This window comes from Crinia signifera, chromosome 7 (assembly GCF_055691185.1).
Source record: "Crinia signifera chromosome 7, ASM5569118v1, whole genome shotgun sequence".
Taxonomy (NCBI): Eukaryota; Metazoa; Chordata; class Amphibia; order Anura; family Myobatrachidae; genus Crinia; species Crinia signifera.
Window position 1 is genome coordinate 28,527,494 of NC_139223.1, and position 13,659 is coordinate 28,541,152.

The 13,659-nt window shown below is 50.1% G+C and overlaps 2 protein-coding genes across 9 annotated transcripts in view; one reads left to right on the forward strand and one right to left on the reverse strand.

Annotated features, from left to right (window-relative positions):
- The window catches only part of UBN1 (ubinuclein 1), a 32,264-nt gene extending 20,983 nt beyond the window's left edge, over nucleotides 1-11,281 (reverse strand). The window contains exons 1-6 of one of the 3 annotated variants that reach the window (XM_083152707.1): nucleotides 10,997-11,281; nucleotides 8,267-8,705; nucleotides 6,996-7,085; nucleotides 4,751-4,846; nucleotides 1,912-2,046; nucleotides 176-261 (exon numbers count right to left, since the gene is read on the reverse strand). In XM_083152707.1, coding sequence (XP_083008833.1) covers nucleotides 176-261; nucleotides 1,912-2,046; nucleotides 4,751-4,846; nucleotides 6,996-7,085; nucleotides 8,267-8,503 — 644 coding nt within the window. In that variant the 5' untranslated portion in view covers nucleotides 8,504-8,705; nucleotides 10,997-11,281. Of the gene's footprint in view, nucleotides 1-175; nucleotides 262-1,911; nucleotides 2,047-4,750; nucleotides 4,847-6,995; nucleotides 7,086-8,266; nucleotides 8,709-10,996 lie in introns of all 3 variants that reach the window. The other 2 variants (XM_083152705.1, XM_083152706.1) reach the window with 2 other exon arrangements.
- Nucleotides 11,131-13,659, forward strand: part of LOC146019988 (cytokine-like nuclear factor N-PAC) — a 39,117-nt gene continuing 36,588 nt past the window's right edge. For 3 of the 6 annotated variants that reach the window (XM_083152708.1, XM_083152710.1, XM_083152712.1), the window contains exon 1: nucleotides 11,368-11,521. In XM_083152708.1, the coding sequence (XP_083008834.1) occupies nucleotides 11,484-11,521 (38 nt within the window). In that variant the 5' untranslated portion in view covers nucleotides 11,368-11,483. Of the gene's footprint in view, nucleotides 11,343-11,367; nucleotides 11,522-13,659 lie in introns of those variants that run through there. The other 3 variants (XM_083152709.1, XM_083152711.1, XM_083152713.1) reach the window with 2 other exon arrangements.

Sequence of the window (13,659 nt, forward strand, 5' to 3'; positions counted from 1 at the left end):
TGCTCCAAACAGTCGACGGAGGAGTGAATTTGGCCCGCAGCTAGCGGTGCCGAATCGCCCCCAAAGTCACAAGTGGTTTGTATAGTCACTGAACCAACAGGAAAGTGCTGGAAGAGAACAATATGGCAGACGGGTGGCCATGTGCGATGGATCAGGCGCGGGATACTCGTCTTACCCCAGCTTTGGGTGCTTGCTCTTCTTGCCTTTCCGGTCCTCCTCTCTTTTTCTCTTCTTTGCTTTGTCTCCTCGCTCCTTCATTTTCTGCCAACAGGAAGCAGACAAAGCTTTAGTACAGTTCTAACAAATAGTTACAGGTCCTCACACACCCAGTGCCTGCAAACCATGATCCGCAACGCAGCAAAACCCTGCTCACAGTGCACCAGAGACGCCGGGCAGTCATGTTAACACCACAGGAACTGGTTTTAAATGGGTCCAAAGGGCCCAATTCAGACCTGATCGCTGATGTGCGAAGATGCACAGCGGACGATTATCAATACACTGCGCATGCATGCGGCCCGTGGTATGCATGCGCAATGACTGATAGCACAGACAGCCTGCAACTTTTTTCTTTTGCTAGCCGTTTGCAGGGTGACTGACAGGACGTAGGCGTCTGGGGGGTGGTAACCAGCCGTGTACTGGGAGTGGCTAGAAAATCGCAGGCTTGCCTAGGAAACCGCTGGGAGTGTCCAAGCATTTTAGGGGAGGTTGTGTGACGTCAGCTCCAGGCCGGTTATGCCTGTATTCATCCAGGCCGCCGAGTACGTCTCTGGCTACTCCTAGCTTGCAACTACTGGTGCCCAGTGGAAAAATCACCCGATGATGACCCTGTAACAAAGGATTTTGGACATTTTCGCTCGGCTGCGAATTCTACGCTAGGTGTACACATCCCTTTGCACAGAGAGTACATTAATTCGCAAGGCGGGAGTTCACTATAGCAGGGCGGCGTCCACCCCTGGACTTCTACTGGACGAGGGGACGGATCTGCGAGGGAGCGTGTGGGAGGGAGACTATGTATGCGTGTGTGTGTGTGTGAATGTGTGTATGCGTGTGTGAATGTGTGTATGCGTGTGTGAATGTGTGTATGCATGTATGTTATTAAAGTTCTACTGCTCTGGGTGTGTGTGTGTTTTTCTTTTAACATTGGATTACAAATCCCAGCAGGCCCTTTAATGTCCTGCATGCTGGGACTTGTGGTTCTCTAAGTCCCTGCATGAGGGGGAGGCTTGCTGACACTTGTTGTTCCACAGCACAACCCAATGTTATTTTTTAAAAAGGGGTCCCAGCTCCCCCAGGAACCCTGTCCAGGGCTGACCAGCCAGGGGGTTAATGTGACGGGCTCCAACAGCATCACACTGCTTGCTGTTGGAGCCCGTTGCTGGTTCCAAAATATGGGGGACCCCTATTCTTTTTGTACCCCATATTTTTTGGACACAAGTAAATTTTTACCCAGTATTTGGGAAAGCAGGACCAGATCAAAGAGCCCGGGGCTAGTTATGCTAGTAATACACCCTATTACATGTGCAATTTGGTGCGATTTTTTAGCGGTCCAATAAAAAAACAACAACACACCCTATTACATCTCACCCTTTGGAATGAGCCCCATGTGTAAGCAAAATGTAATTAGCCATCAGAGATTAGACAGCGAAGTACATCCGGCCTTCCCCAATGCAGACAGGACCTTGTTGCCTGCATCATCTGTTTGGCTGGGAGATAGGGGCCGTGCATCGCTATCGCACGATGTGTACACACAGGGCGATTCTGTCTAACCTTCTAGGCGATTTGCGCGATGTAGTCAATATTGCGTGGAAGAATCGCCCCGTGTGTACGCGACTTTAGTCTTACACAGATGCACAAGGATACAACATCAAATGCAATGCCATCCAGCCATGGAGACACTCGGCGTGACTCTACCTTGGGTGATTTCTTTTTCTTCTTCTTGACAAGTTCGTCCTCGGAATCAGAGGCCGGCCTGAACTGCAATGTCCCCGAATTGATATAAAATCCTCCGTACTTGGTGGTCAGGGAGGCTGGGACAAGTTCATCGTACTGAGGAGAGGAAGGTGGGAGGGAGCATTAGAGTTTAGGCAGAGCAGCAGGAGACTCTTCTCACACTGGGCTGCAGGTGTACCATGTTACTATGGAGACACTGGCCTGCAGGTGTACCATGTTACTATGGAGACACTGGCCTGCAGGTGTACCATGTTACTATGGAGACACTGGCCTGCAGGTGTACCATGTTACTATGGAGACACTGGCCTGCAGGTGTACCATGTTACTATGGAGACACTGGCCTGCAGGTGTACCATGTTACTATGGAGACACTGGCCTGCAGGTGTACCATGTTACTATGGAGACACTGGCCTGCAGGTGTACCATGTTACTATGGAGACACTGGCCTGCAGTTGTACCATGTTACTATGGAGACACTGGCCTGCAGGTGTACCATGTTACTATGGAGACACTGGCCTGCAGGTGTACCATGTTACTATGGAGACACTGGCCTGCAGGTGTACCATGTTACTATGGAGACACTGGCCTGCAGGTGTACCATGTTACTATGGAGACACTGGCCTGCAGGTGTACCATGTTACTATGGAGACACTGGCCTGCAGGTGTACCATGTTACTATGGAGACACTGGCATGCAGGTGTACCATGTTACTATGGAGACACTGGCATGCAGGTGTACCATGTTACTATGGAGACACTGGCATGCAGGTGTACCATGTTACTATGGAGACACTGGCATGCAGGTGTACCATGTTACTATGGAGACACTGGCATGCAGGTGTACCATGTTACTATGGAGACACTGGCATGCAGGTGTACCATGTTACTATGGAGACACTGGCATGCAGGTGTACCATGTTACTATGGAGACACTGGCATGCAGGTGTACCATGTTACTATGGAGACACTGGCATGCAGGTGTACCATGTTACTATGGAGACACTGGCCTGCAGGTGTACCATGTTACTATGGAGACACTGGCATGCAGGTGTACCATGTTACTATGGAGACACTGGCCTGCAGGTGTACCATGTTACTATGGAGACACTGGCATGCAGGTGTACCATGTTACTATGGTGGATCTGCTTCTTGCATGAAGAAGAGGCAGCCACTGTGTGCTGAACGGATAACCAATACATAGCTAGGAACCAGGTTCACCACATGTCTGTATCCCCAGAGGAATCATAGAGGTTCTACATCACCCAATGCTCCACACATCAACACAGGGGGAAATACGGAGGCCCTGTGCATGTTACATGAGGAACCAGACGCATCCCTAGAGCTCCGTACAAAGGAACAAGGGCATTAACAAGGCCCTAGTGCAGAATACAAGGATCACGAGGTATCACAGAGGCATGGTGCCCCACACAGTGAAAACAGGAGGCGTTACCAAGGCCCTAGTGCCCTACATACAGAGACGTAAGTGACCCAGACAAAAAGCCAAGGCAGAACCAGGGACCTACCTGCTTCACACTAGGAAACAGAGGTATCTCTGATGCACCACACAGTCACACCCCATACAAGGTATAACGGAGGCACTACACACCTCACACAACAAGATACAGGTGTCACTGAGGCACTACACACCCCACACAGGCAAACTACAGGTATCACCAGGGCACTACACACCCCACACAGGCAAACTACAGGTATCGCCAGGGCACTACATACCCAGCACAGAGAACCAGGGGTATCACCAGGGCACTACACATCCAGCACAGAGAACCAGGGGTATCACCAGGGCACTACACACCCGGCACAGAGAGCCATAGGTATCGCCAGGGCACTACACACCTCACACAACAAGATAGAGGTGTCACTGAGGCACTACACACCCCACACAGGCAAACTACAGGTATTGCCAGGGCACTACATACCCAGCACAGAGAACCAGGGGTATCACCAGGGCACTACACACCCAGCACAGAGAACCAGGGCACTACACATCCGGCACAGAGAGCCATAGGTATCACCAGGGCACTACACACCCAGCAAAGAGAACCAGGGGTATCACCAGGGCACTACACACCCGGCACAGAGAGCCATAGGTATCACCAGGGCACTACACACCCGGCAAAGAGAACCAGGGGTATGCCAGGACACTACACACCCGGCACAGAGAACCAGGGGTAATGCCAGGGCACTATAATGATATATGATGAATACGGTACAGTCTTGGGTGTAAGATATTAGGTCAACAGTGACAAAAGGTTCACACAAAAAACATTGATGAGTGAAATGTGGACCCCAATCAGTGCACTGCCTCTGCTCGCCATGCTGCGGGCCAGGTGCCTTGTTCGGCACACATCACCATTCCCAAACCAGATCAAGGTGGATGGTAACGTATTAAATAAATCTCCCCAAACATTAGCCATTGATTAGGTGACATGTCACACCTATAGCAAGGGCCACAATACACCCCTCCCTAAATCATTCTAACAAGCATTACACCTATATTCTCTTGGTCTCCCCCACCCCAAATCCACCGGGACCGATTAGGATTCCTGAGCTCTTTGTGTGTCGGAGCTCTTATTCCAAATCCCAAAAGTCATGGAGACAAATGTTCAGGGACCAATAAAGGAAGATTCTAAACATATTCTATCAGGGGGGGGTGCGATGTTCTGCACAGCCGGCACCGCGACCTGCGCGAGAGAATGAGGGGATATAGGAAGATACGCTACATGTCACATTTCTGTCTCCTGACCCAGACCTGGCTCAGCCTCGCAGCGCTGACAACTTACTGCCTCGGAGTTGTCGATGAAGGAGTCGGACTCATCGTACCCATAGCCCATGTCGATCATGTCCTGCACGCGGTCCCGGCAGAGCTTCTTGTTCCCCTGTGGACATATACACGTTACCGCAGGAAATAACCCAGAATGCACCTCTGTGTGACAGGTTCTATCGTTATAGATTCACCAAAGCAAATCGTGTTATTAGCACTGGGTCAGATGGTTTTTATAGACACTTAGGGGGTAATTCAGTACCGCTCGCTAAGCAGCGACTGATGTCCTGTGACGTCCATCCCTGACGGGCATTGGGCCGCCCACGTTCTCAGGGAAACGCCCAGTGTTTTTATGGCGACGCCCATCCAATGATGGGTGTTCCACTGATCCGGCCCTGTGTCCGCCCCTGGCCCCCCCTCCCTGCAGCGAATGGCCCGGTGAGTGTGTAACTCACCAAAGCCGTTCGCTGTCGGGGGTTTGTACATAAGCAGAAACGCTCAAAACCCGACCATTGGGACTGGAGCTGAATTCGGATAACAACTAGTGATCCTGAATCGGCCCCTTCATGTAGCAGCCAGCAGGCATAGGGGGTTCGAGTACTTTATAGTGTTCATTCTAGCACCCGCTATCTTCGAAAACCCATGCACTTCCTCTTCCCTGCCTGGGGTGTCGCTATTTGCTGTAGTGCTTCTAGCACAGTGTGGTCTGTATCTCAGCACTGATATGCAAACCAGACCTGTGCTAGGAACACCACAGCAGACAGCGACACCCCAGGCAAGGAACAGGAACTGCATGGGTTTTCAAAGATGGCGGGTGCTAGAATGAACACTACTTTAAATAAGCATGCATTTAAAAGTCATTTTCCAGCTACACTTGTAGAAATTATTATCTCCTTCTCAAAATATCTCTGGAGGTTAACAAATATGTCTGGGCCATGTCATTTTACATTTATTTCTATTATTAGTGCTTTGGGGGGGGGGGTGCAGCCACTGGCTCTGGTACATTATAAGCAGACCATAAAATAATGATTTGTTAAATGAATGAATCCAATTCTGCACAGACCTGAAGGCAGGACCATCCAAGGAGTGCGTACATTGCTCCTTGGAAAGCAACACACTTGGAAGGGCAGGTAAATGCAGCACGAGTTTGCACACTACAGAGTTGATGGATGTTTTCCCGTCCAATCCCGATAAGGCAAGTAGGTTATTCAGTGTAATCCCAGCAGTAACAAGACCATATGAACACTGTAATGGGCATATCTGCAGCACGGGCCTCCCTGCATGTTACAACAAACACCCCCAGAGTACCCAGATGTCTCTCGGCTGCGCAGACACAGCTCCTCTGCTTATTAACGACACATAATGAACCCGTCTCCCTGGGGTGGAAGACTATTAGGTTTCCTTGTGATTAATACCCATGTAAATGCTATGAGATCATACCATCTCTGCCTGTTCCTAGATCACACAAAGACGGATCACAATTTCATTATCATTATGAATATGCAACATTTAGGTGTTCTGCAACATTATACAGAGAGACCCAGCACACCTGCTCTCCCCCTTGGGTGGCAGCTGGGATTCAGGTCCTTATTCTGGTTATTTCGCAGCCTTGCGAGCCCCCCCCATAAGCCCCCCCCCCTTACCCCCGCAGGTATGCAAATGTCAGATCTGCATAATCATCCATTCGTAGCCTTGGGTCGCCTACCATGGAATGATTTCTTCAGCGCTCGCAGCTCTGAGACCCGCAAGTGCCCTGTGCGGGAAGCGGGCGGGCAGCTGACAACCCCTTACGTCAGCTGCCCGCCCCCCCGCACCATCGGGGGAATTACCATGGGAACGCACATAAAACGCTGGGCGCTCCCATGTGCAAATTCTTCGCCCTGCCGCCCAGACTTCTATGTGTGATCGATGTGGGCGGGCGCTCACAGCGGCTGCGCATACACATAAAAACCTATGCGCAGTCGCAAACGAGCGGTCCACCATGCGAACGTGCGGGGGACCGATTAGAATAAACCACCCTCCTCTTGTTAAGGCTTAACACATTTGGCCCATTAATGGTACACCAGCCGCTGTGACGGCCATAATTAGTTTGACAGAGTCCCATGCCACACAGAATAGGACAGGAAAATGCAAACATTTACATATGCTGGCCGTATGTGTCTGTGCACATCCACCAACACCCCCCCCCCCCCCCCCTGATTTCCAACAGCCCCATTACGGGAAAGGCAGCAATATAAAGACCCTGATGAACTATTAACACTTACATATTTCTCCTCAAACTTGTGTGCTAAATCTGCAACCTCCTTCATCTCCGCTTCTTCATAATTAAAAAGGTTGGACGGTTTCTTTTGAGGCTGAAAGGCAAAAGAGCAGAACGGTTGAGATTCGTCTGCATCTGTTTACTGGCAGGTTACCCCTGAACCCGAATACACATATGCCAAACACAGGACTTCTACAGGGGGGTTTCCAAATGCAGTCCACAAATTTTCCACTGGAACATTGGCGCAATAATATTTAACACCATATGTATATATCTATACTTTAGTATAGGATGTATCAAACGTTTGAATAATATAAATAAGTTGTCAGGAAAAGGTTATACATATACCAGTGCTACTGTCATCATTTGAACCACTTGCCAAGAGGAGGGGGGTTTCTGGGCAACCAGAAACCCCCCCTGCATTTGCCTATGCACATGACCGCACAGCGGGGTGTGCTGCATAAAGGACACTACACACATCAATACCGCACTATAAATTGCTGATCCTGCATAGTGCAACGGGTAGAACTCTGCTGCGATTCAATTGCTTTCTTGCGCCGCAGCTCTCAGGTGATATTGCCGCTGGACGCCTGTTACTTATCACACATGTCAGGCCCAGGTGCGTTGGGTTTAGGAGCGTAAAGCAGCCAAACCCCTGAATACTGGGGGTACTGTGTTGGGCTCCCATAAGATTACTGCTGCCCATCTCAGGAGGGTATGAGCAAAAATAATAGGCACCCATGACACTGAAAGCTCCCCTATGACATTTCGTATGTAACACATTTTTGCAACCACACACAGCAAATAATAGCGAAGTCATAGCAGCAACTGCAAATACAGTTTCTGCAGCAGAAGAAGGGGGCTGATTCAGACCTGATCGCAGGGATGTGAATTCGCACATCGTCCAATTATAAATGAACTGTGCATGGTCTGCAATCAGGGATGAAGTCCTGCTACTTTATCTATTTGAAAGGTGATAGACAGGAAGTAAGCGTCTGGGGGTGGCAACAAGACGTTTAGTGGGCGTGCCAGAAAAATGTGAGGCGTGTCTAGGCAAACGGAGGCGTGTCCAAGCATTTTGGGGGAGGGTGTTTGACATCAGCAACAGGCTGGATATTCTTCTACCTGGTCGCTGACCACTGCACATTCATGGCTGTGCTATCTGTTCTGCACTACCCCTAATGCACAGCCCACATTCATTTGCATTTTAATTTTTTTAATAGGGGACAGAGAGGAAACCAGAGATCTGTGAGCAGCCCATACATAATCTCTTACCTTCTCCCCGGATGGACTCTTCTTGCTGTTTCCTTGCAAGTTCTTTAATAGATCTGGGTAGCAGAATTCTGGGCAGCGCTTCTGATCTGGCTCAAAGAGGGACAGGGCAATGCGGACTGTGGCAGCCACGGATGACTCGGAGTCCTGATCGCTGTTTGCGTGCCTCTTTGGGGCAGAAGGGTGTAAAGGCGCTGATGAAGGCATACAGGGGAGTTGCAGCCTTCGAGACTCTGCCATGCTCCCCCAGATACGACTCTGCGTTCAGCTTATAATGGCCATTGCCTCAGCTATGTGTCAGTAAGCATTCGGAGAGAATTTGCCAGTTGGGATACACGCCACAGAGCAGCCTGCTGTAGGTATTTATTCCACTATCCCGTGGCCTTTATTGGGGGAGTCACAGGTGGGTGTGGTCTTCCAATCATGCTGCATTGTTGCTGTCCTGCTGAAAGATAATTATGGCTTGTGAGTATAGGAGACGAACGTGCCCGACTCCCAACCATGCACACAGCCAGACGCGCACAAACCCACCGAACCACTGAGTGCCCCAACTTCCAAATACCTGAACGCACGAATACCCGAGTCCCACAGATCTTCAGCTTCTGACCTTCCCTGCAGCAGGTAAGATCAAAAGATCCAGCTAAAGATCTGCGGGAGTGAGCATCGGATTGCGAACAATTTGTGGTAAAAATCGTCCGATAATTCCTCCTAAAAAATATCGCTGTAGTGTGTGGGCACCGTAAAGTACTGGCTCTTTTTTGTGCACCTCCAATATTTCTCAGGGGATAACTCCTTTCTCTGAATCTTTCGACATATGTGCCAGACTGTCTGTCAAAAGTGCTGACTAAAACAAGTCCTCCTCAGATGGAGAAATTGTGAATAAGGAATATTGTCTTTCCACGGACCGTGAACAAAGCCGACTGCATAATAATAATAATAAAAAAAAAAACAGTTCCTAAAGAAAAAACTGTTATGTTTTAAAATTGGACCCTATGCTGAATAATTAGTGTTCCTTCTAGGATTTGTGGTGGGCAGGGCACTGCTGCACAGGGGGGGGACCGGGCCTGCCAACGTCACTGTTGTGGGCGGTCCTGGGCTGCCAACAACACAGAATGGGTGTGCCCGGGCTACCAATGTCACAAAAGGGGCATGCTCGGGCCACTGCCGTAATTAAAGGGGTAGGGCCCGGCGCCTCCGAAGTCTCTGCACTGCCAGGGCAGCATCAGGCCTCGCCATCTACGGCGGCACTGGGCTTCCCCATGCACACCGGCAGGGGCCGGAGGCAGGCTCTTTTAGTGGGGAGCTGCTAGAGGGGCAGGGCGCATTTTGCCCTTTAAAAATCGGGCAGGGCAAGAACCATAACATCAATAATTTCTACTAAATCTGGGACCACAAAACCAATGAGTTAAAAGATTGCTGCCCGTGCAATCGATGTAAGATCTGTATTTATATGAGTAAAGTACCTAATTTAGGGTCTAATAAAGACTCCTAGGATAAGATTAACCCTTTGAGTGCTAATGTTGCTGTGAACAATCCTCAAACTGTCCGATAAAAATACCAGTATCACTCACAGCGACTGTTCTTTTAGTATAACAAAATTATACAAATGCAGCCAAGTCAGTTCATTGAAGTTAAGTTAAATATTGCACCCTGAAATAAAGAACAGTCGCGGTGAGCACTTTTCCCTGGGGTGTTTTTTCTTCTCTTAAACCAGCTTTGATGGCACCAAATCCTATGATACCCTGATACTTATTCCAGTGTGTTCTGCTGATACAGCTATTGTTATGTACCCTGTACCTGTCCTCTACTCATACTTGCTGACTTTTCAATGTCCCTCTCCGGGAGAAGCCCGGAGAGGACAACAAAATGTGCAGGTCGGGGGCGGGGACAAGGCTGCCGTATCAAAGCCCCGCCACCAATCCATGCAAACGCTGTGATTCGCAGGTCCGCTAAAAAGACGCAATTTGCGTCATTTTAGTCCCGCCCCGCGATTTACGGCACTTCTTTCCCCAGCACTGGGGGGGGGGAGCGGAGGCTCTGGGGGGAATGCGGGAGCCTTGCCCACCTTCCCGGAGTGGGACCCAATTTTCGGGAGACTCCCGGCCATTCCGGGAGGGTAGGCAAGTATGCCTCTACTGTATTCAACTGCTTTGCTTATTAATTTATGTACAAGGATCACACTCACAGGGACTCAGATGAAGACTTTGTTCTTTTTTGCTTGGGCAGCTAATCCACCAGCAAGATCACTCTGCCCTGGAAACCTTTATATCAGGAAAACCCAGGTGCGGCTGATTACACACCTGGCTTCTGCTACTGCTCTAAAACCTGGTCTAGATCCTCCACATTACTTTTATGTATATACACACACTGTATAGGAATAAAATATCTAGGGAGGTATATGGGATAAATATGATACATAACATAGATACAGCACACATATATATAGTGGGTATATGAGATATACTACACATAGCACAGGTATGATACAGAGGGCATTGGACAGGTATATATACTGTAGTGTAAGTATGTGTATGAGTATAATTATGTATGTCCGCATTTTATAGCCGCGGGTTGCTCCATTGCGGTCATCACGGGGGGGAGGAGCAGCCCACTAGAGTCCAAGCAGAGGGGTGAGACAAGTACCCGGAAGTGCTCTCGGACAATACACCCAGATGGCGACTGTCCCCACTCTGATGACCTCACACCCGCCCTCATCGCCCCCGGCTCTCTTACCGCGATCATCGATGTGACCGGTCCGCGGCTCTCCGTTGGCTGCAGCCAGAGTGTGGGCACGGAGCAGGAGACGTCACTCAGCGGAGGCGGGAGGGGGTCACGTGTCCCACAGGAACGTTAGAGACTCGTCCCTCACTCCTTCCCCCCTCCCCTTTACCCAGCACAACAACAACACAGCCAGCAAGTGGCCTCTGACAGCCGCACGCCTGCTCACGTGACGCTGACAGCCAACCTGCGACTTCCTCTGCCGCTCCGGGGGTGTGGCCTTCGCGACGTACCTTGCTGCCTTCATCCATTGGTGGAGCTCTGAGCACCAAGGACGCGCCTGATTGGCGCACGCTATCACGTGAGTATGGCGCAGGTAGCGCGCACTGCGCGTCAGGGAAAGGGGGGGTGGGAGCGGGTTCCTGTTCCCAGCATCCTTCGCGCGTCTATCCTCCTTCCTCCCACCTCCTCCTCCTCCTCCCGCTCCGCCTGCGTCGGTAAGATGGCGACAGTGAGTCTGCGACAGGGAGATCTGGTGTGGTAAGTTTCATCCCTGGGGGTGACCGTGACCAACACTGATCCCTGGCTAAGCACGGAGAGGGGCGGGGGCGCCCTGTGCACGACGCGCACCCTGCAGAGATTCGTCTGATGGGGCGGCTGTATGGGATCAGCGTTGGGACCATGTGATGGGGACTGTGGATGGGATCGGAATTACGTTAGGGAGCTATATAGGGCTTCTGCATTGGGGATCACGTGAGGGGGCTGAAGATGGCTCCTGTGAGGTAGCTATAGGTGGGTCCTGCATTGGGGATCACGTGAGGGGGCTATAGATGGATCCTGCATTGGGGAACATGTGAGGGGCTTTAGCAGGGTCCTGTATATGGGATTACAGAGGGGCCCTGTATTGGGGATCGTGTGAGGGGTTTATTGAGGGGCTCTGTATTGGTGAGGAGGATATGGGGGGGGGGGGGGGGGGGTATGGTATTGGAGATCATCTGGTGGCTATAGAGGTGTCCTGTGTTGGGGATTATGTGGGGAGGGGTACTGCATTGCGGAAATCATGTGAGGGGGGGCTATAGCTGGGCTCCTGCATCTGGGACTTTTAGTGGTGATGGTTGCTTATTATGCTAGGCTAGTTCAACTGATCAAGCAGGAGTGTGTTGTGTTTTGTCATTTTGTGGCATCTGTAATAGGGAGATGGTGTTAGGCACCTGAAACGGGCCATAATTGGTTATGAAGTGGCAGCTGGGACGACTACAGTGGTGGCCTAACATGGTGGAGGAAGCTTTCTGTGTTTGTGCTGTCCGGACGTATGGGAAGAACCTTTCTTAACTTGTTTTTGACATTAGAAAGTTTTGTATTGACCAGTGGTACGAACACCTGACTAGATCTGTTGTATACAGTTGCCTGTGTGCGGGAGACCGTGCGTGTGCGCCGCAGGTAAACCTGAGGTGTTTTGTAATCTAGCACAAGGTAAGCAATATTTTTACGTTACACTTCAACTTTTTTCCATGCAATTGGAAGCCGACCTAGGGGCTGTGATGGTGTATCTAGCGTGTTTTTGATCTGCACATGGTCTGGGGCGTACAAGCACAGGCTATGCAGGGTCGTGTGCATTTAAATTGCACCTCCACATGCACCACTGGAGGCAGAACTGGGTTGTAACATGGTATTGACAAAGTTCGGTGAAGGAGCGTTTTGGTGGAACTACAACTAATGCAAAGATGTAGATAAGCATCAGTACGCTAGATTTCCAAGTGTGTTCTGTGCAACAAGTATAGTCTGATGCACATGCTCCCTCTAGAGCAGGGGTCCTCAAACTATTTTGCTCTGGGACCCCATCAGACAATAAAAATAATTACAGGACCCCAGCAAGTTACTGCAGAAAGTCATCACATGTGTAGTCAGCAGACAGCACATACATCGCAGCATTGTGGAGGCATAAAATGATGGGAGGAGTCTAACATAACAGACAATTCAACAGATTTTTCATACTCCTTGAATGATTAAAAAAGTCATCAGCCTGATGGTCAGAAACATGGAGTCGCAACCCCATGCTGAGCAGGTTGGGACCCACTTTGGGTTCTGGACCCACAGGATCTCACTGCTCGTTTGTGTCATACACTAACCCTGCAATCCAGCCCAGTGCCAAATGTCTTCATCCCCTGCATGTGTTGCTAGGTGGTTCAGCCGTTGCATGTCGACAAGGATTCGGTATGGAATCCCGGCGGTCAAAATCCCAACAAGGGGGGATGTGGGTCGCCCCCCCCCCCCCTTGAGGGCTCGCCACGCAGCGGTCCCGGTGCCTCGCTACGCTCAGCACGCTAATTTATTCTCCCTCTGTGAGTGTCGTGGACACCCACGGAGGGAGAAAGTTTCTGGATTTCGGCGGTCGGGAATCCCGCCGCGAAATTGACCGCATCCCTTTGACAAGACCCTTTTCTAAAGTTTTAGCTCTAAATCTATAATGTCAACATTCCCAATTCTGACAATAGTCAATACAACATGCCAATTGTTATTCTGTGGTGCAAGTTTTTTAAGTGGCAATCCTTTTCAAGGCAGAACCATCTGGGCTTGGCCTTGTAAATGACTGCTGCTTTAAAAATATGTCTATACTCGGTTGAAGTCCCGGCCCTCTGACAACTCTGACCCGGTTATGTTTACACAAGTGTTAAGTC